This window comes from Sminthopsis crassicaudata, chromosome 3, assembly GCF_048593235.1.
Source record: "Sminthopsis crassicaudata isolate SCR6 chromosome 3, ASM4859323v1, whole genome shotgun sequence".
NCBI lineage: Eukaryota > Metazoa > Chordata > Mammalia > Dasyuromorphia > Dasyuridae > Sminthopsis > Sminthopsis crassicaudata.
In genome coordinates, this window is record NC_133619.1 from 260,125,394 (window position 1) to 260,149,363 (window position 23,970).

At 32.3% G+C, this 23,970-nt stretch overlaps 1 protein-coding gene across 1 annotated transcript in view; it reads right to left on the reverse strand.

Moving 5' to 3' along the window:
• Window positions 1-1,760: 1,760 nt before the first annotated feature.
• The window catches only part of MORC3 (MORC family CW-type zinc finger 3), a 71,068-nt gene continuing 48,858 nt past the window's right edge, over window positions 1,761-23,970 (reverse strand). Inside the window, exons 11-17 of the mRNA XM_074300599.1 lie at window positions 16,886-17,008; window positions 16,718-16,792; window positions 11,011-11,056; window positions 10,673-10,797; window positions 6,557-7,442; window positions 5,461-5,621; window positions 1,761-3,349 (exon numbers count right to left, since the gene is read on the reverse strand). Of these exons, the coding sequence (XP_074156700.1) occupies window positions 3,196-3,349; window positions 5,461-5,621; window positions 6,557-7,442; window positions 10,673-10,797; window positions 11,011-11,056; window positions 16,718-16,792; window positions 16,886-17,008 (1,570 nt within the window). The 3' untranslated portion in view covers window positions 1,761-3,195. The remainder of the gene's footprint in view (window positions 3,350-5,460; window positions 5,622-6,556; window positions 7,443-10,672; window positions 10,798-11,010; window positions 11,057-16,717; window positions 16,793-16,885; window positions 17,009-23,970) is intronic.

Genomic DNA, 23,970 nt, shown 5'->3' on the forward strand with positions numbered 1-23,970 from the left:
ACTTTTTCAGTAGATTTAAGTTTTCTTAGGATTTTTTGAATTCATCATTTTTATCATTTTATCACAAACATATGCCACAACTATTTGACCATTGTCCCAATTAATAAGCATTTGCTCAATTTCCAATTCTTTATTGGATCTGGTTATTAAGGAATTTAAGTGCCAAACAGGAATTTGTATTTGACCTTAAAAATCATAGGAAGTTTCTTAAGTTTGTTAAGCATGAAAATGATATAGTCAGACTTATGCTTTAGGAATATTATTTTCGCAGCTGTCTGGAGAATGGATTAATGAATTAGTTTAATGATCCTGTTAAATTTTTCTTGAAAGCATGAATCTGCTTTTTTTGCAAACTTCTACTCATTATTCCTAAATTCTGACTTCTAAGGCCAAAAAGAATAGATGTATATTCTTCAATTATTTTAAAATGGTTATTATTATTTGTCCCTATACTCCTTTCAAAAACCCCCTACATTCTTTTAGGCTCAATATCTCCAGTGCCTATGATATTATTAAAGGCCTTTTCACCACCCTTTTTGCCCTCTTTTCAAAGACATGCTTTTTACCTTTTTAGAGTGTTTCCTAAAAATATGGCTGCCAGAAATGAATACTACTACATGTGATGAAACCAAGTCAGCATTACAGAAGGACTACCACCTCCTGAATGCTGGACATGGTTTTTGAATTGCAATAGTATTTATGATATCTGTGTGCAAGATGGAAGGCTACATTTGTTAATGCAAATCAATAAAAATATAACTTCCACAATATTTTCCTCACGAGGCCTATTCTATTATCAGTATTGCTGAAGGCACCATTAAGATTACAATGATCACCCATTTGTTAATGCTGGAAGCTACATTATAAATGTGCAATGTGAACCATTCACAGAGACAAATTTATATCAAAATGAAGAAATCGTTTTGTCTCATACAAATAAGGCAAATCCCACCAAGAACCACTTTGCAATGATACCCCAACAAATGTCAAATTTCTTAGGATAATGATGCTAATGATAACAAAAGCATCTGGCATTACCCTTCCCCCCCCCCCCCCTTTTAGTACTTCAGGAGGAGAGTTAGGGAGACAACCAGGGTTAAATGATTTGCTTAGGATCACACAGTAAGTGTTTGAAGTCAAATCTGAACTCAGGTCTTTCTGATTCCAGACTTAGTGCCCTATCTACAGACTCATCTAATTGCCCTGGCATTTCTACAGTACCTACAGCATGCCAGGCACTAAAGTGTATTGTGCTAAGCACTTTATAAAAATTATCTCATTTGATCCTCACAACAACCTTGGGAAGTAGGTTCAATTATCCCCTACACTTGAGGAAACTGAAGGAAACAAGTAATTTACCTCAAGTCACAAAGCTAGTTGGTGTCTAAGGCAGAATTTGAAATCAGGACCTCCTGGGTTATGTATGTGTGTGTGTGTACACACGTGCACATGCATGTGTAACACAAATCATAGCCCTGCTATTATCTCAATCTGCTTCTCTCAGGGTTTTGGCTTTTCCCTCTGTTCACTTACACTGTTCCCAAAGTTTATGTGCAACCTCACTCTATAAATATACTGAATTAACAGACATTTAGAAGGCCAGATATAGAGGGCATCTGGAATATGATTTACTTAGAAGACCCATCAAGAACTGAACTGATATTCTTTTACCACCATCATCTCTACCACCTCCCTCCTTAACCAATTTCAATTAAGTCATCAGAAAAGTCCAAAGTTAAGATCACTTTTAAAATAGTGTATGAAGTTAACCATTATGTAGTTTATTACAAGCATAAAAATTTTTTGACTAGTTACAAGTATGACAGAAAACCATTTTATACAAAAAATACACTTTTAATCACTTTTTTGATTAACAAGCAGATAATAACCAAATCCATTGACTTGTTGCTTTTATAAGGGGTTTATGTACCATAAAAATGTTAATATCTTAATATGATCTATATGTATTTTATGCATACCATATAAAAGTATCCTATACAAGTATTGAATTGTTCAAAAAAAAAAAAAAAAAGTAAAATAAAATAAAATAAATAATAAATGATTTGAAAAATCCCACATTTTAATTGAGAAAAATATGGTTCTGAATTGTTTATATACATACATGTTAGATGTAATAGAAACATCCACCTATTAGAAATACCACCAAAATGCAGCAAATACAAAGCATAATAATGCAATATGGTATGCAACAATATAACACTAGAACAATAAGTTCCAATTTACCTAAGAATGAATATTTAAGTTGGTAACAAAACTAAGAGTGCTGTATTGCTAAAGAGATCCAGCAAAATTATGAAGTAGCTTAAAATAGGCTGCACAGAAAACTTCAAAAAATTAAAAGAAAAAATACCACTAATTTTTCCACAGAAAAGAAAAAAATGAGATTTACGGTGTTTATTAAACACTGGATATAGTTAACCCTCTTATTTTCTGATACTTAAGTTTATCTGTCATTTAAAAAAAATACTTCTGTAAATCAACATGATTGGCAATCTCTGCAGGTGAAAAATAATAGTATTGAAATTAAAATAGGACCTAAGTGTGATAAAGGATGTCACAAAAAACAAAAAACAAAAAACAAAAAAAAAACCCTAAAAACCACTGTTATTGCTACATTGTTTTAAAGGATGTTCAATTTCAAGGAAAGGAAATCATCTAAAAGAATCTAACAGCCATTTACTGAAGATAGTTAAAGCAGGCACTAATCTGTCATAAATAGGTAGACTAAAGTAAAAATTCCCAAGGCTCTTTTTATAAGAAAGCTAAGGGAAAACTCTCCATTTAAATTGTGGCACAATCCTCATTTTAGGAAAAAAATATAATTTGAGGGACTGGAAAGATTGCACAAAGGTCGGAGGTGATTGGAAAAGTTCTTAGTGAAAACAACTAAGTCCCCAACATCATCATAAAAAATATATGCAGACTTAATTATAAATACATTTATATTTGTAATACAATTTCTGGCTAAAGATCAACACCTTTCAGTATTTTTTAAAGTTATGACAAAGTATCCACAGCATTTGTGGGAATATCGGAGTGCATAGAATATGTATTTTTTTCCATAGGCATACATAGTACTTTAATTCATTACTTTCTGTACCTTTAAAAAAGAATAATATTGCCCACATCTGAGTAATATAAATACTGAGAAAATTATTTTACAGAAAATGTACTTTACGTACTACTGATTTCATGCATTTGTTCAACAACCTGTCCTAAAATTTCATCAACTACATCAATATCATAATTTACTTGCTGTAGATCTAGATCAGGCATAATTGAAGCCAACAGCTGGCCCACATTAACTCGAAGGGATCGAAGTTTGAGGCTGCAAAGACATAAAGCATATAACATATAAATACATGTCAACACTGCAGCTTTATACTAATGTGAAATATCAGTATATTTTATATATATTTGAGTTAATTTAAATGTTTTTAAACCATTTAAAATAATTTAAAAAAAAAATTAAATTTTTTTTGCAATTATAGTAAATAAAACAGGAAAGGGAAAGCTTTATTTAAAATTTTGGAAGATCAAACATGAGTTACATTTGAATTAGCACAAATATAAGCATTTCACAACTATGAGAAACAAGGATTCTTATATTCTAACAATCCTATTGCAAATGAGGAAAAAAAGATATTAATTACACTTCCTCTCTGAATCAATATGCCCTGACTTCAGAGCCAATTTATTTTCCAGTGTACTATGTGTGTTTACAAAGCATTATCTAATTTTCACAAAAATCCCATTTCATGTAATAAGAAAATTATAATTTTTTTGTTAAAAAAAATTCTTTTTAAAATTAAACTTTTAATAATGATCCTTCTTAGTATTTCATATACTCAAATCTCTCTACCAGAAAAATTCTACAATAGTAATGCAACACGTTTGGGTTGTTGCAAGAAAAACTAAACTTTAAAATACTATATAAATTTGAGTTATTGTTATTAAAAAGTTACATAAATACATGAAAATTTAAAAATTTTGAGTAATGTTACAAGATTTTAAAATAAAATATTCCACTAAAGTACCATTCTGCTGCCTCAAATAATCAGTTTCGGAATTTGAACACAGCAAGCCATCTAATCCAACCCATGAATGAAAAAGAATTCTTTCTACAAAATACTCCATAAGTAGTCATTGTAACATGGGACTGACCCGAAATTTTCAACTTTGAACAGGTTTACTCCAAACTGAAAATGAATAAAGGAAAATCTGAAAGTCATAGCCAGATGGCAGAAGCTGACAAAACACGATAAGACTCTGCACAATTTAAAAGCTAAATGTAGTAAATACTCAAGCAGTAAGACTAAAACTGAAGGAGATTACTGTTTAGTAATCAATTCATCAGTAACTTTAATTTTGTCTCCTGTCCAAGCAATAACATAAAATTCAGAGACTCATGATTAGTGTGGCTGCAGCAATGACTATTTTGGCAAGAGTCACTCTTATCATTTACTAAGTTACATAGTAGTTCACAAGAGTAAAATTCCAGATACTCCATGCTTGACCAGCTTATAAAATTTCATGTCTTTTCTTCAACTGCTTTTATTTTTTCCCTTTTTTCATTACCATGTTCCGAGAATCTCAATAGTTTTTTTTACTATGCTTTCCAGAAATAGCAAACAAGCCAAATTCTCACCACATATTCTTTACTACATTCTTTACCTTTTGGTTGGGATGGCAAAATTTTTAAGAAACAAAATATCTGTATTATGTATTTTCCCTGGTACTATTGTGGATTCTGAGCTATATGTATTCTTGATCAGGAATTCTTAGTGCCATGGACAATTGGGTAAATCTATGGATCTCTTCTAAGAAATGTTTTTAAAATCATGGAATAAGGGACAATGAAAAATAATTATCAAAACATTTTTAAAAACAAGATCAGAGAACTATGGTTAAGGACCCTGCTCCAAATCTTTACAGTCTTCACAGTCTAATATATCCCATCTCCAGGAAACTTTCCCTTACTGTTATGAATGATATAAATCTCATAAACTTTTAAACTAAATTATAAATTTTCTTTTATCATTCTCTAAATTACTTTTTTTTGCCTCTTAATGAGATTTAAAACAACTTGGGAAAAATGAAAGTTTTAACATTCTTATTCTCCACAAAACTAAAACTCATCAGTTCAGTAATGACAGAGAAAAGCCATTGGAGTACAGATGTAGAGCTGGAAGGAGGAATCTAAAAGATTTACCTAGCCCACCCCCCCTTACTGTACAGATAACTTAAGTCTAACAGGATGAAGTGATATATCTATCCAAAGTCACATTGACAGTAAGTGGGAGAACTAGAATTTGAATCCAGATCTTAGGACTCCAAATCCAATGACCTTTTTGTTTTAAGCTTGATGAGTCATATGCTATCATAACTGTTAAAAAAAAAAAATTATAGACAAATGTATTATAAGGTGTTCACTATTACCTTTCTCTATCAGAATAATTCATAGAAGCTTCAATGTTACTAGTCGTTGAATCATCTGATCTTGTCATTTGTGAAATTGTCGTTTTTAGTTGTTCGACTTCAGTTTTGAGTTCTTCACACTGAAAGCCTATTTGTGTTTTTTCCATTTCTAATAATGCCACCTAACAAAAAATGAAAATAAATTATTTCCATAATGAAAAACCTACAAAGCACAGATCTGACCAATTTTATAAAAATTCTGTGATCACAAAGAACAAAAAATTTTAGAAAATGGTAATTATGGGGAGAGGAAACAGGTTCTATAATGAAAGTCAACAAATACTTGATAAATTAAATTAAATAACTATAAAACCTAAGCAAAAGAAAAATCATTCAAAGTAAAAACTACTTAAAAATCCACATAGCCATTTTCCTTAAGTCACATGAGAGGGAAGAAGAGTAGGGGAAGAATTGCAAAGGCAAAGATAAGTAGATAATAATTTTTGTGTATCTTTAGCATAATAATAAAACAATAATACTTTTCTGTATAACATGTTAAGATTTGCAAAGTGCTTTACAAATATTATTTTATCCTCACAACAATATTAGGAAAAGCAAGTGTTATTATTTTCAGAAAAGGAAACAGGTAGACAAATTTGTCCAGGATCACCCAGTTAAGATGTGCCTGGAAACAGAACCTAACTCAGTTTTCCTAAGTCCTGCGCACTCCAACATTTCATGGAGTAGTTTTGAGTAGAAGTCTAATTTAATTGACTATTCACAAAGGCATTGATTTTGTATATATATATATATATATATATATATATACACATACACATATATATTTTTAGACTTTGCTAAATGTAATGGTAAAGTAGTTTTGGTCTTTGTATTACTTCAAATTAAATCTAGAGCTAGAGTTACTAAGTCAGCATTACAAAATAAGCACTTCAGAAATGGATTAATAAACATTTACCATTGTATTAAAATTTCTAAATTAGAAAAATACCAGTCCTTTAAATTGCTCAGTAGGCTGTAAATCTCAAACTATATTTCGTTTTCTATTTAACAGGTCCTATTGTTTTTGTCTCTTCTTTATGTTGATTATATATCTTACCTCATTTTTATACTGGTCCCTTTCAAGACTGCATTTGTCCAGTTGTCTGAAAACATCATCAAGTTGTACAGCCATTTCATCCACTTCAGTTTTTGTCTCACTGCTTGAACATTTACTACATTCAGCTTTTAAATTTTGCAAAGTGTTACAGTGTTCTGTCAGCTTTTCTATCTCTTTCAAAGTTTGCTCAAACTGAAATGCCATCTGGTCTGGATTTTCAGAAATTCCATTAACATTTTCAAGTAAAAATGTAGCATCAGTTTCAGTTGATTGATGACAAGTTTCCTTTTTCACATATTTATCATTCATTTCAACTATCTTCATTTCTAATGTTTTCACTTTTTCCATTAATATTTCACACTGTCTTTTATAATTTTCTTTTTCTTCGCTGACAAGCTGAAATTCATTTGTAAGTTCACTTAACTGGTGTCCAATGTCATCTGCAGATTTTTCAAATATATTTGGGATTTCTTGATTTGCTTCAGCTTCTAAAGTGTCTTGAGGGGTACCAACTTGGCCATTCATGTCATCTTCGATATTTTCTTCCTTTTTAACTGCTAATTTTGGAATTTCAGTTTGTGTTGCAGCAGACTTCTGTTCATAGTCACATCCAGACTCAGATACTGAACTGATCAGTGAACTAGTTGGCTCACAAAGTTCTATGTCAGCAATATTCTCAGACTGAACATCACTTTGCTCTATATGAATATGTTCAGTTTTTACTATTGTAACATCAGAATCTACTACAGAAGGTTTGGGGGTACTGTTTTCTTCTAAGATAATTACATCTTCATCATCATCATCATCATCATCATTATTGTCATCATTATATCTTGGTATCTTTGCATTCAAAAGAGTCAAACTCCCTGAAGTTCTCCGTTTTAAGCTAGAAACAGATAAATAATTGATTGCAGGTATGTTTTAAGACAAGTAGATAGGATATAGAAAGCTTATATCAATCAAATAATTTTATTTAATGAATATACATGAATATACCATCATTCTAACTGGACAATCTAAAGATTTCTGCAAAACCTGCTTCAGGGATAATTAATGTCTTGAGTCAAAAACTAGTATCATTAAAGAGTAATACTGAGGTACTGTAAATGGAAGTTAAAATAATTTATGGGCCTTTTACTCTGTTTTTTCTCAATAGGGTTTTATTTTCTCAGATACATGTAAAAATAGTTTTCAATATTCATTTTTGTGAGACCTTTATGTCCAAAATTTTCTCCCTTATCCCCCCCCAAGATAGCAAGCAATCTGATATAGGTTAAATATGTGCAATCCTTTCTATGTCAATAATTATTTTGCTCAAGTTAAAGCAACAGTACTAAAAAATTCAGAATGAAATAGCACATTTTAAAGATGTTTTGAAATTGAACAACTGAAAACCTAACTATATTTTAAAGTGCCAAAATTATAAAGCACTGGAGCTAGAAAGAACCCTTAAAGCTCATCTGGATTAATCTTTTCTTTTACCAAATGAAAAAAATTAATACCAAGCCTGGTTAAATAATTTTCCCCAGTTTTCCACCATGGACCTGGATTGTATGAGTTTCAATTGGCAGTCTTCAATTCAAATGAACTGGAGAAGGAAATGGCAAACCTATTCACTATCTTTGCCAGGAACCCCATCCCAAAGAGTTAGATGTGACTGAAAAATGACTAAACAACAACAAATGTGCAGGTGTCTGGACATAGAGTATTTGTGTACACACACAAATTTGTATACACACACACAGCCATGTATTGTTTTGCCATTTTCTTCTCCAGCTCATTTTATGGATGAAGAAATTTAGTCAAACATGGTTAAGATACTGGCACAGAGTCACACAGCTAATAAGTAAGTGTCTGAGGCCAAATTTGAATACACAAAAATTAATCTTTCTAAAACTAGGCCATGCACTGCAACCACTTTACTATCCAATGCCCCCATATATATATATATATATATATATATATATATATATAAATACACATATAAACATTTGATATGAAGATTCAGAAGGTCATTGAACAAAATTATCTTAGATATTTTAAAAAATATTTTGCAATACTCAAATATATGGGAAATCTCTTAGTGGAGGCGAACATTTAAAGTAGCATTCAGCTTATCAAAACAAATACTTTTTTAAAAAATGGCAAACAAGAAATAAGATCTTTTTCTTTTGAAAGAATTAGCTGTGTGGTAATAAAGATGGGGGGCGCTATTCTAGAAGAACAAAAAAACCCATCTGTGTTGTTCTAATACTCCTATGGTCTATGAATCAGATTGATCTTGTGAAAAATAGATAAATGTTAATTTCCCTTATATTTAATATATTATTATAATAATATCACTTATATTTCTTAGTTACTTTTTGGGGTTGATAAGGTCCTTGTCTTTTAGGTTACTAACTAGACTGTTAAGTCTCATTTTTCTAGCAATTAGGTTGGTAAAATTACTAAGAACAAAAGCAAGATATGCAGCTGAATTAATACCAAATGTTAATAGGAAGATTAGTAGAGCAAAATTCCTTTTCAAAAGTTCTCTTCTATTGTCTCCCATTCATAAATCAAAATTATTCCTGATTCCTTGGCAATATATGTTCAATGACCCCTTAATAGGAAACAACATGAAATGGAGAGACATAGACTCATCAACAATTTTTTCCACAATCTATTATGAGAGCCCAAGTTAGAGTGTCACCAAAGATGGTAAGGTTTTTCAAAATACTACGGGTTGCATCAAGCCCTACACATTACAAAGCCTCTTAGAAAAGGACAACAATAACCACTCAAAAGTTTGTCTTTACTGTCTCCACTGGAAAAAAACTAAATGTATGAATATTATCTGTTATCTAAATTATGATATTCTGTTAGAACAACAACTCATCAAAGACTTAACTGTCAGTACTGGACAAAAAGATAATATATTTGGTCAAGAATTAAATTGGAAAAGGAGAGTAAACAGGAGAGCCTTTTAACAATTTAATGAAAATGAACTTGACAAATTAAAAGGCCCATCTTTTTACTACCAATATTATATCAGTATCATTATAGAACACTATAGACTCTAAAGGAAAATAAATGTGTGTATATGCATATGTTTGTGTCTCTTCCCCCATCATTTTCTTCCTTCCAAGTGTCCCTCCCCTCTCGCTTTTCTCCTTTCTCTTCTTTCCACATCCCCTCTTTCCTCTCTCTCTCACCCACGCAGTAGACAGCCTATCTGCTCTATCTGTAGTCTCATTATATCAGGCAACAGTGATTCTCTTCCCCTTCAGCATTTGGAGTAGATTCCCTAATGTCAAATTTCTGGAAATTCATTAATTCACAAAGATGGACAGGATAAATGCATATTCTTTGATATGTACCATTACAGAGTTAATCCACGATATGGGACCATGGATCTCCTGAGTAAGGTTCTAGTAAGTTCATTCAAAAACCAACAGCCCCTTACTGCTTATGGCATCGAGTTCAAGGTCCTTATTAGCTTGTTCTCAGTCTAGTCAAACTATGTTGTGAGAACCCTTCACCCTTGGTGGGTTAGTCTCTTCTCCCCCTCATACACCATATCTTTTCTAATTTTCATGTCTTTTGCTCAAGGTGTTATCACCAATCCCAAAGAACATAAATACTTTTGTATCAATCGAACTATCCAAATCTTACCTCATCCACGGAGGCCTGGATCAAGTCTCACATTTTTCATAAAATCTTTCTGTAGAATTCTAATTCACATTATTCTCTCTTCTCAATTACTATACATTTTGTACCATAAAACTGTATTCTCTCATTCTTATTCTTGACTCTTAATCCTAATCAAGCTGTTAAACTATGTGAGACTATCAAAAAGTATGTTTATTCCCTACAGAATAAAATACATAAAAAAGAGTGAATGTGTGTATAAATGCTGACAAATAGGGTCAAATACCATAACTGATACTCATTTAAGAATTATGTTCCAATTTTAAAGGAGTAAGAAAAGTCTTAGAAATGATATAAGTATTATGTAATTTGTGCTTATTAAGATTTTACACAAATACAACTAAATATAACCAGAACTATACTTTTGCCTTGCAATGAAAGGTTATTTTCATAATTAAGTAGAAAAACAACCTACTAAAAACTAACCTGTTGTGGTCAAGATCCAATTGAGATGACAGATGTGATCTTGTAACACTTTCCTTCACTGAGATGGTGAAATCTTTACTTGAAGAGACAGGGTGGCTTTTCATATATAATAATTCATTACAAGACTGAGAAAAGATTAAAATTTTCTTAGGAAGTATGCCATGATACTATTTCCCCCCTTTTTTGTTTTTGAACTGTCATTAAAGGTTGTTGATATTACCACAATATAAAACTTTTTCTAAAAAAAAAAAAAAAATACTGGTTTTATTTTTTTAATTTGCAAAATTGTCCTTATTAAAACCAAAGCCACACATATTTCTCTATGTAAATTTTGTTACCTGAGGATTACATTCCAGTCGTTTCATCTTGAATTTTTCTTTATCTCTTAATATTGGAAGGAAAATGAACAAAAATTAAAAATCTAAATGAAATAATCCAGCAATAATATGCCCCAACAACATATTTTGCTATCTCATCTAATAGCACACACTTATAGTTGATTACAAAATAAAAAGCTAATCAAAACTGATCTTAATTTAAGTTCCTTCCTAGAAAGTTGTACCTATCAATATAACAACACAAGAATGTAAATTATAGTAAAGATTCATTAAGTTGTATTACACATATTTGGAAAATGAATTTCATCAAGGTTAGGCTAAGTTCTAGGGAATAAAGCTAACAAAGACTAACTAGAAGATATTGTTAAGTGTCTTAAGAAATTAATCAAAAAAGCTTTAAGCCAATTTAGAACTATGTCCAAAAGATTATAAAACTGTGCATACTTTGTGATGCAGCAAACCACTACTGGTTCTGTATCACAAAGAAAAAGAGGAAAGGACCCACATGTACAAAAATGTTTGAAGCATCTCTTTTTTTTGTGGTAGCAAAGAATTAGAAATTGAGAGGATGCTCATCAACTGGAGAATGGTTAACAACTTGTATATGAATGTAAAAGAATATTATTGTGCTATAAGAAATGATGAGCAAGCAAATTTCAGAAAAACTTGCAAAGACTTAAGATGAACTAATGCTGAGTAAAGTGAGCAGAACCACAATATTGTACACAGAAACAGCAGCACTGTGTGATCAACTAAGAAAGACTCAGCTGTTGTCAGCAATACAGTAATCTCAGATCATTGACTCATGACAGAAATGTCATCCATATCCAGAAATAGAGCTATGGAGACTGAATGCAGATCGAAGCATGCTATTTTCACTTTTCTGTTTGTTTTTTTCTTTTTGGGGGTTTTTCCGTTTGTTTTGATTTTTCTTTCATAACATGACTATTATAGAAACACATTTAACAGATTGTACACGTAACCTATAGCAGATTGCTTTCTGTCTTAGGGAGAGAGATGGGAGAGAAGGAGAAAATTTTAGAATTCAAAATTTTACAAAAGAATGCTGGAAACTATCTTTATGTGTAATTAGAAAAAAAAAATACTATTAAGTGGGAGGGAAAAGGCTTTAAATTAAAAAAAGGACAGGGGAAGGAGAAAACTGCTTTGTTTACTTATCAAACTAGAAAGAATACAATAAAGGAAGATAAGAAACAATAGCCCTTCTGGGTTAAGATAGTCATTTCAAAGGAGACAAAATCCAAGAAAAGAGCCAATAATAATACTTATGTCCTCAAATATCTATAGATAAATAGTAAGATTTTGGTGGAATGAAAACAATAATATGGCTCTGGAATAGATTGTGTTATTCAGGGACAGTTCATAAAAAAGTAGGAGGAACAAAAAAATAGGTCACATTGCATATTACGAAAGTATTTTGTTTATTAACTTGAGAAAATCCAATAAGAAGAGTAAAAAAGCATTTGGGTGAAGATCAATGGAAAAAGAAAAAGAAGCAATTTTGTTATCTGAAAAAAAAATCATAAGCTTGGCACATAGGAATGACACTGCAGTATTAGAATAAACATCTGCAGATATTCTTTCTGCCAAAAGCAAATCAACTAATAATTTCACATTTATAAAAAATGGAGCAACTAACAAAGGAAAATTCTACACTGAATAATAGGATTCTCATTAACGGGGGGAAACTGAGTGCTAGGTGGAAATGAAAAGAACATTGGGAGAAGTAATCATTCCCTTCTAGAGTATGTGACAGCCAGGCCTAGTCTGATATGTACTTTAGATTTCATGAAAGAAAATTTCAAAATGTTCCTTATTAAAATTCTATAGAAGTCAGCCCTATAGGGCAAGAAAACTCAACTAATAAAATTCTAAAAACATATGTAAAGAAGAAAAAGGTAAGTCATAGAAGTTGAATGTGTGAATATAAAAACATACCAGCCTTTAAAAATGGTATCAGGGATGCTAAAGCTTAGAATGAAGAAGTAAAGATGGTCAAAGGACACTAAGAACAAAACAAAAGTTTGTTTATTAAACCATACTTAAGGAAAAAAAGGGTAATGAAAAAAGGGACAACAGTATAGGATAGAGTGGATGTTATGATGATAAATGAAAACAAAGGAAAGGCAGATGATCAATTGTTTGTTTCTTCCCTGCCCTTGACAAACTCATGTCATCTGAATCAGATAAGCTACATTTTGGAGTATTAGAAGTGTTTGCTATAACTCCTAAACTTTCTACTTGAATGTCACTGCATACTCCACACCAGCAATCATGCCATAAATCAGGCTACTCCTAACCTGGCAGTACCTTTCCTTAGGACCTATCTCCAGATACACAAAAAGAGAATCACCACACCACACTTTATTTGGTACAGCTCATATCTCCCATGACATCTCTTCTTCTCCCTCATCCTTTGCCCTTTATATCCTACCCCCAACCATCCTTCATTTCCCCCATGATCACGTGCCTCAGCAACAGTCCTTCCAATGGAGGGGGTTGCTTGCCCTGTTCTTGGCATGTACTCAATTGCATGGCTGTTTGTGACTGATTTCTCTTACTAGAACACCTAAAGCTCACCTATCAGCAGAATACACGCCCAGGTGCCTCAACCCAATTCTGGTTTGTACTGCATATTGGTCCAGTATATCTAGCCAGCTCTAGATATCTAGACGTTCTGGACAAGCTTCACTTTACATTTATCTCTAGGGAATCATCTTATATGTGACCACACAAAATATCTGGAGTCATATCACCTTCCTAATAGAATATCTGGAGTCACATCAAATCAATTCTTCTCTCTTTACTTGAAACATGTCCTTTCTATGACTTCATTCACTATCTGTGTCATTGTCCAAACCAAACTCCCCTCCCTACCCACTGTTCCTCTATATATCCTATTTCCCCTTTATAGAATATAAACTTCTTGAAGGTAAGGACTGTATCCTTTTTTATTTGTATCTTCTGTGTTTAGTACTTTGTAAAAACGATGGTTTTTTTACACATTCATAGAATTGTAGAAGGGCAAATGTTATGATTTTCAAAAAAGGGAAGACTGCAAACTGTATACCAGAAAATTTGATCTTAATTCTTAGGAAGAAAATTTTATAAAAGATGATTAAAGATGTGATTACTAAACATCTAACAAAAAGAAGTAGTAGGGCAGGGGTTCTCTAAGTAAGGCCCATGGGCCAGATGAGGCCCACTGAGGACATTTATGCGGCCCGCCGGATTATGGCAAATGGGCTGAGGGGCAGAGACAGTGTGAGTTTTTGTTTTTACTACAGTCCGGCCCTCCAACAGTCTGAGGGACAGTGAACTGGCCCCCTATTTAAAAAGTTTGAGGACCACTGTAGTAGAGATTATGTAGAATTAGAATGGTTTCGTGCAGAACAATTTCACCCTATGCAATACTGATCAAATAATATTCCTTAAGTATGGGTCTAACTATATAATTCTTCTATGTATTACTCAGTGTCTTCTCTTGGCCTGTACTATGTATGAATTATAAACTTCTCTTTTCAGCTCTTAAAGCCTTTAATATCCTGCTACCTGACTAGCTTTACAAACTCATTGGCCTCTCTCCCTGTGTTTCAGTCTTCTATTTCTCCTATTCAACACAACTCCCATTTCTATGCCTTTGCTCTGGATATATCACATATTTAGAATGAACTCCTTTATCTCTATCTGATATAATCATCCTGTTTCCTTAAGATGCTATTGAAAGGCAGAAAGCCTTTCCTAATCTCAACAAATTGTACTGTGCTGTCTCCCTATAGCACCTTGTATTTAAATACTTCATAAGTTCTCTTTCTATCTTCATATATACTTGTTTTCTCCAATGTAAGATCCTTGTGAGAACAGCTAGTTTCATCAAATAGTACTTATTAATCCAATATATGGATTTGCTAGGCACTTGGCAAAGGTCTTATAAATATTTGTTGAATTACTGACATAATACAGTGATCTGACAAAGTCTTCATGTTATTTTTATGGAAAAGATAGATGTAGGTGAAACAATAATAAAGATAGATTCAGAAATGATTGAAAAGGAGGAAATCAAAGCATAGTCGTTTTGGCTTAATGATAGCATGGTAGAAAGTCCTTAGTGGATATGTGCTTCAAGTTGTTTTAATTAAAATTGTCAATGAAAGGATTCATATGAACTGACATGGAATGAAAGGAGTAGAACAAAGGAGAACAATTTATAAAGTAACAATGAGACAACTTTGAAAAAAATTAAGAACACTTGATAAGTGTTGATAAGTGCATTGATAATGCAGTGGCCTGCCATTACTCCAGAGGGGCAACATTCATAAAATATATTGTCAAATACTGCCAATATGAGAATTTGTTATGAGATTTTCTTTTTTTTTCCCCTTTGTTTTGTTTCAGTTGAGATAAAGGGAAGGTGAGACAGTGAGAAAATTATTTTTAAGGAGAAAAATTTGTAGGTGAAAGCTGAAAAGGATAGCCAGATCACTGAATGACAGTCAGGACTCAGAGAAACTTGACAAGTTTGAGCCCTGAGCTAATTCTAAATTTAAATTCACCTGAAACTAATGTAAAGTCTTAAAAGTTTGTCTTAAAAAAAAATCAACTTCCTAAGTTTACAATGTATAGTTAGACAGCAGTTGAAAATATCTAACTCTGTGAATAATCAACAAGTCTACATATGTCAGCAATGCTACATGGTAGCCAAAAAAAGCTAATGTGATTTTAGGTTACTCTGACAAGCAGAGTTTATAATGTGTGTGATAGCCCCATCGTACTCTACCCTGGTCAGATGACACATGGAATCCTGTGTTCAGCTCCATAGACACAGTTTAAAAAGGATATTAGTAAACTGAAGAGCATCCAGAACAAGACACTAAGGGTGAAGTGCCCCCATCACATAAAAATTAATTTAAGGAACTGGGTTATATTTCTCACAAAAAATAAGAGACTCAAGAGAGACATGAAAAATGCCTTCAAATATCTGAAGCAAAGATGGTACACAGCAAATATTTGAGGAAGAGATCATCATTAGACTTGTTATGATCACTCTAGAGGAAAGACCTAGAAGCAAGAGGTAAAATTTTTAAAGGATCAAATTTAAATTTAATGCCAAGAAACATAATGGATTGCTTTGGAAGGCTGAAAATTTTCCTTTACAGGAGCTCTTCAAGCAGAGGCTAGGTACCTATTTGTATTCTGTACTGTAACAAGGATTGATTAGACTAGCTTCCAATTCTAAAAATGTATGATTCTACCAAATTAACCCATCTAAGAAGAAAAACTAGTAGAATAAAAAGTGATTCAAAGCACAAATTTAAATTAACCTGATAGTAGTGTATATAAACATACACATACATATACACTTTTAAATACAAAAGTCAAATCATATTGTAATAAGATACTACATAATGTAATATATAGAAGTTTCTAAGAGTATTCTCTACCTTAAAGCTTAGTTGACACTGACAGTCATGAAAATACTAGAAAAAATTGATTTTAAAAAATTAATTAATTACTTTTTTGCCTATAATAGCATTTTCAGTAGACATGGGATAACTGATTAATCTAAATATCAAATTTTCAAATTCAATGTTTTTCATGTAGCAGATCATAAACAAATGCTATTTATGATCAGGATTTAATAGGCATTTAAAGTTATTTGTAATCAAGGCACTGAAATACTATTTACCTTTTTTTATAAGTTTTTTCATATGTGGGATGCACCAAATCATCATCTTCAGGTTCTTCTGGTACACTACAACTCCTATTTAGAAAAGCATATGGGAAAAGTATCAGTAATACCTTTTCAGATATATTCACCTCCATTACAAAATAAAGTCTTTGTAACTAACTCTACCTGAACTGTGGGTCAGGGTTCAAGGAGCAGTACCATTTTTCAGGAAGGTGATCTATACCATCTGGTAGTTTTCGCCATTTTAGGCAGGAATCACATTGAACCCATGTCTGGTCAGGCTGTTTTCTGCAATAAGAACACAACATTTTGGTATGAGAATTTAGCTACCTGGGAATAGCTACCTTTACTTTTAAAATTTCCTCACAAAATGGTGCTATTCTTTTAGAAATTCCCCAAATCTTAACTCAACAATTTTAGAACAAATCAGTCAGATGAAAGGTCTATTAAACTAAAAATATTCAAAATACAGTCCAGCCCAAAGACTCCAGACTCCATTTGGTATCATAGTAACACTATAACTAAATATTGGAAATGGTCATATCATTTAACCATGGCAATAAAATAAAAATAGAAAATAATTCCAAAACCGTATGTCTTCATTTTTTACTTCCAAAGGAACAATTGGGTGAAGCAGAAGCGTAGCCAAAGAAGAACCATTTTTAAAATACCTTATAAACATTAATCCAATTGCTTTTTTCTCAAGTGTCATTCTTCTCAACTTCTCAGCAATCTTTAGCACTTTTGATTTCTGCTCGATACTTTCTTCTCTCAAGGTTTTCAGAACCACCATTCTTCTCCTGGTTCTCCTCCTACCCTCAGACAGTCTCCTTTGCTGGATGTACATCTACATCATTTCCTCTAACCATATGTGTCTCACAGGGTTCTTTGATGTCTTCTCTTCTGCCTCTATAATTACTTTTCAGACATCCCAAAGAGGATATTCAGGAGACAAATTCAATATGTCCCAACTTTTTTCTCCAAACTTTTCTCCCTCAATATTGCCCTATTGTTATACAGGGTAAATTCATCCTCTCTATTCTCAAATTTACAACCTAGTTATCTTAAACTATTCACTATCTCTAACCCCCCCCCCCCAATGGAATGTGTTTCCTAGCATGTCAATTTCACTTTAGCATTCTTTTCTCAGATACTTGCTACCACTCCTTTGTAGATGTTCACCACCTCAACCTAACCTACCTAAGAGCCAGTCTACTTCATCTTTCTTCGCTCAAATCCTGCCTACTCTATTCAACTACTAAAGTGATTTTACTAAAGCAGAGACTTAACTTCCCAACCCCGCCTCCCTTCCCCCGCTTCAATAAACTCCACCAGCTTCCTATTGCCTCCTGGAAAAAAAATACAAAATATTGTTTGGCATTCCAAGCCCCTTCATAATCTAGTCCCTTACTACCTTTCAATCTCTTTACACTTTAGCTCACTTACTTTTTGATTCAGTAACACTCCCATCCTTGCTGAACTTTTGTTTTTTTATACTTTTATTTTAATTGACATTTTTATTTTAGTGTACACATAGTAGTTGAATACAAAAGCAAAGCTAACACTAGTTTCTCAAATTCTAACAGATTTGAGGGAATTTTGAGACAGCACAACCTAAGCTAGTTTTAAATAATGCCAACTTATTTTAAATTAGTATATTTTTAATAAGTAAAAAAAAAAAAAAAGATATCTATGTATATACACATATGAACATAGAGCATTATTATACTACTTATCCACAGGCCTGCCAGTATTTGTCCTTTACCTTTTCATTCACTTTAGCCAATATGATAGGTATAAGGTGGTAACACAAATCTTTTAATTTGCATTTCTCTAATCAGTAGTGATTTAGAGCATTTTTTTTAACACAATTACATATAGTTTTGATTAGTTCTGAAAAATGTCTGTTTTCTTTAATCATTTACTTTTTTATTGATGTCTTGGGGAGAGATATCTAGTATGAATTTTTTCTTCTTATTCATCAGTTTCTTTTTATACTCTTGGCACATGGTTCCATCTCCTTGAAACTCACTATCTCTTTCCATTCTCTGCTAGTTTTGAAATATGAACTTTTACAAAAAGGTGGTTTATCCTTTAAAGCTAATGTTTTAGTAAACTGTAAGATGGTAGTCTAAAATTTTCAGTCCAACTATTTTTTCCCCCTAGTAGTGCTTGTTGAATAGGGAGTCCTTTTTTTTTTTTTTTTTTTTTTTTTTTTTTACAGGTTACTCTGCCTAATTCTAAAATTCTCCCTCTCTCTCTCTCTCTCTCTCTCTCTCTCTCTCTCTCTCTCTCTCTCTCTTACTTTGACTTCCCTAGAGATCTCTGCCCCAAATTTCTTCTGCCCATAGCTTCATTCTTTCTTCTTTTGGCCACCTCTGCCACAAACCATGCCCTACTAGGCCTTGGGGTCTTGCTCTTCTGATTAGCCTCTCACCAATCACTATTTCAAAAGAAGGCATACATGATTCAATTATGTTGAGTTGATCTCAAATGGCAGAAAATCCAAACTATTTAAAGAAAAGCTAAATGAATTAGAGGAGGAAATAGATAGTAAAACTATTCTAGTGAGGAATCTTTTCACTCTCAAAATAAGATTAATTTAACCATCAAAAAAAATTAAAGAGATGAGCAGAATTTTTAAAAAGTTACATATGATAAATCTATGGAGAAATGAGAAATGACCATACCTTTTTCTCAGCTGTACAATGCACTTTGACAAAAACTGACCATATATCAGAACATGAAAACTCCAGACACAAATTTTAAAAAGTACTGAATGGACTTTTTCCAGATCATAATACAATAAAAAATTACACTAAATGAAGGGCCTGAGAAGAATAAGGGAAAAAATTTGGAAACTAAATGAGTGTGTCAAAAAACATAGAAAAAGTTCTAGTTCATACATCTATGTATCTGTAGTCATTATATAATCTTGTATTCAAATATGAAAAGGGGGTCTGCACCACCAAAAACGATGAAATTAAAGAAATTATGAGAAGCTATTTTGTCCAATTATGTGTCAATAATTGATAATCAAAGATGAAATCGGTCATAGGTATGCTCTGCCAAGCAAGCAGCAAAGGCCATGTGGGTGACTGAATCAGTATCAGCAATTTCCTAAGCTCTTAGCCAACAAAGAATTTGGGGCGTTAGACAACTGGATAGAAGGAGATTGATTGCAGGGAACAACTTATTGACATTGGTGTTAAGACTGACACATTGATCTTCAACATAAAGAAAAACCAACTCACTTCCAGTTGATCAATGATGGACAGAGGTAGCTACACCCAGAGAAGAAACACTGGGAAGTGAATGTAAATTGTTAGCACTAATATCTGTCTGCCCAGGTTGCATGTACCTTCGGAATCTAATGTTTATTGTGCAACAAGAAAATGATATTCACACACATGTATTGTATCTAGACTATATTGTAACACATGTAAAATGTATGGGATTGCCTGTCATCGAGGGGAGGGAATAGAGGGAGGGGGGGATAATTTGGAAAAATGAATACAAGGGATAATATTATAAAAAATATATATATATATAATAAAAAATTATTAAGTTAAAAAAAAAAAAAGACTGACACATTGTCAAAAAATTATAATTATAATTCGTTATAACAAGGGAGAAAGAATAGAGAGGACATTAGAAAAACAATTGTGATATAAACAAAAGCAATCACTAAATTTTTAAAAAACAAAATAGATTCTAGATGTAAGTGGGCTGAAAAAGTATGCATGAATGTTTTGTGTACATGAGCTAAAATAAATTAGTCAGTAACAATATAATGAGAAAAGATAGTAATTTTTATGTGCTGAAAATTGAGAAATAATTCACTGGAATCTGTAAAATGTTAAAAAGAACTTTGAGCAGGGTTTGTTTGTTTGTGGCAAAGCAGTTAGAATTAAGTGACTTATCCAGGATCATACAGCTAAGAAGTGTTATGTAAATGAGGCTGGATTTGAATTCAGATTCTCCTGATTCCAGGGCAAGTGCTCTATTCAACCACACCATCTAGCTGCCCCCTCAAGCAGGGGTTTTAAATAATTTTTATGTCATGAACTCCTTAGCAGTTTAGTCAAAACTATAAACTCCTCAAAATATTTTAAAATGCCTAAAATAAAATGTATACTATTACCAAAAAAACCAATTATATTGAAATGTAATAGTCAAAATATTGAGAAAATATTTAAAATTCAGTTTATAGACCCAGACCCCAGATTAAGAACTCCTATTTTAGAGAAAGTCAATCATTCCTCTGGCTACTAAATGCATACTATATACCAAGAATCATGCTAAATGCTGGGGATACAAAGAAAAGCAAAACAAACAAACAAACAAACAAAAAAAAAAAAACCCAGTCCCTACTCTCAAAGAGCACACAGAATAAACTGGGGATAGTCTCAGAGAAAAGGAATTTAAGATTAAGGAAAAGCTTCTTGTAGAAAATGAATTAGCTAAAATTTAAAAAAAACCAGGATAATCAAAAGATAAAGAGATAAGGGAGAGCATTGTAGGCATAGGGGACAATGTTCTAACTTGGAGCTGCAAGTATCATATGGGAGGAACAGAGATTTTGTGGCAATCTAAAAACAAAATTACACTGGAAAATATATGTTGGACTAGAATCTCTACTTTGTAAAGACTAGTTATACTATATTACACAGATACGTAAAGATCTAGTGATATAATACAGGCTGGACCTCTGATTTCATTGGTAGAGAATGATAAAGAAATTCACTCTATCAGATACTGCAGAGTTGGCACCTTCTCTGCAACTTAATGCCTTGGAAAATCCTGAAAAGTTCCCAGAGGCTGGACATGATCTTCCTGGGTTAGACTAACTCTCTAAATACTTCATCATATTGTTTTCCTTCCACTGAAACATAATAAACATATATATGACAAGAATACATTTGGATTACATTTACACAATAAGTACACATGGTTATATTAGAATATGGCTATTCCAAAATGTCAAAGTTTTCCCAAAGACAGCAATATAATACAAAAAGCAATATGGAAAGAAAGACTAGGATTCAGATCCCATCTTCCAGTTACTAATAATGTAACTAGATAAGTAACAATATCTAAACTTCTGTTATCACCTACATTAGAGGGTTTTTAAACAACCAAATGAGAAAATTAATGTACTTTATAATATATAAATTTCAGTTGTGTTTGGTATAGACCAAATTTCATCAGAGTCTGGAAAAATCTAGCCAGGAGATCTCAAAAGCTAATACTGAAAGCTTTACTAAGAAGTTGTTACTATCTGCAATAGTAAATTGCACAGGAAATTACTTGAAGGTAGAAACTAATTAGAAATCAATTTTATGCATATACTATTGCTTAAGTTTGTATTGTATCTTATACATAATAAATAATTGATTTTTGTCAGCACTGTTAAAAAAATTAATTTTAGAGAAGGAAATGGCAAATTACTTCAGTCTCTTTGCTAAGAAAACCCCAAATAGGCTCATAAAAAATCAAACTTGATTAAAATGACTGAACAACAAAAGAAACTAATTTAAATTTAAAAAGTTTAAGCACTGGTGGGTTCAAATTAGTTCCTATAGAGCATTATAAGATGTTTATCAAGATTTCTGCTCCTGGATCACTCCTTATTGTGGTAGATGGACTTGTATAACTCAGTGAAACTATGATCTTGGTTGTGCAAGGTTACCCAAGACAGAGAGATCATAATGGACAGTTCTGACAAAAAGTGATCCAATAAAGAAGGAAATACTCAATCACTCTAGTATCTTTGCCAAGAATACCCCCGAAACAGTATTTAAAATGATAGGAGATGACACCAGAACATGAGCCCTTCATGTTGGAAAGTGTCCAAAATGTTACTGGGAAAAATAAAAACATAACTACAAGTAGCTTCAAAAAAGCTAAAAAGAATGAAGCAACTGGGCCAAAACCCAAAGGAAGCTCAGTTACAGATGTGTCTGATAACAAAAGATCCATAGTGCAATGGAACATGGAAAGTAAGGCCTATAAAACAAAGTTGTATCTGGTCAAAAAGGAAAAGAAAAGATTGCACATCAACATCTTCTGTGTTAATGAATTTAAATGGACAGGAATGAGTGAACTTAATTCAGATAATTATTACATATGTAGTACTGTGGACAAAAATTCCTTAAAAGAAATGAAGAAGTCCTCATAATTGATAAAAGGGAGAGAAAAATAGTAACAGAGTATAATCTTGAAAATGACAGAAATATATATATGAATTCAGGGCAAACTGTTCAACATCACAACACTACAAGTCTATGCTCCAACCACTAATGCCAAATAGGCCAAAGTTATCAGTTCTGTGAAGACCTACATTTTCTGGAAATTACATCATAAAAAGATGTCATATTCATCATAGTGGATTACAATGCTAACATAGGAAATCAAAATGTATTTGGATTAACAGGAAAAGTTGGCCTTGAAGTACAAATTAAGCAGAAAAAGAGACTAACATTGTGTCAAGATAACTCATTGGTCATAGTAAACACTCTTTCAACAACCCAAAAGAAACTGTACAGATGGACATCACCAAAGTTTGTCAGTGTGGAAATCAGATTGATTACATACTTTGCAGCCAAAGGTAGAGAAGTTCTACTCAGTCAGTTAAAACAAGATCTAGAGCTGACTGTGGTTCAGATTATGAGCTGTTTATTGTAAAATTCAGACTTAAATTGAAGAAAGTAGGGAAAAACATCAGACCATAGAGATATGACCTAATATGAAGTATTATAATATAAAGTAAAAATGATGAAAAGGTTTAAGGAATTAGATCTGATTGAGTGCCTGAAACACTATGGACAGAGATTTACAATTATAATATTTGAGGAAGCAATAAAAACATTCCAAGAAAAAAGAAGAGCAAGAAAGCAAAATGACTGTCTAACTTCACAAATATCTGAGGAAAAAAGTAAAGCAAAAGATAAAGGACATAGGGAAAGATATATTCAATTGAATACAAAATTCCAGTGAACAACAAGGAGAGAGAAGATTTTTTTTAAAATGAGCAACAGGAGAAAACAACAGAATGGGAAAAACAAGAAATCTTTTTAAAAATGGTAGAGACTTAATAGAAGTAGAAAAAATTAAGAAGAGTGGCAAAAATGTACAGAAATATATAAGATGTGGTTACTGACCCAGATATGCTGGAGAATGCAGTCAAGTGGGCCTTAGGAAAGCACTGCTAACAAGAAGTCTGGTGGAGGTGACAGAATTCTAGGTGA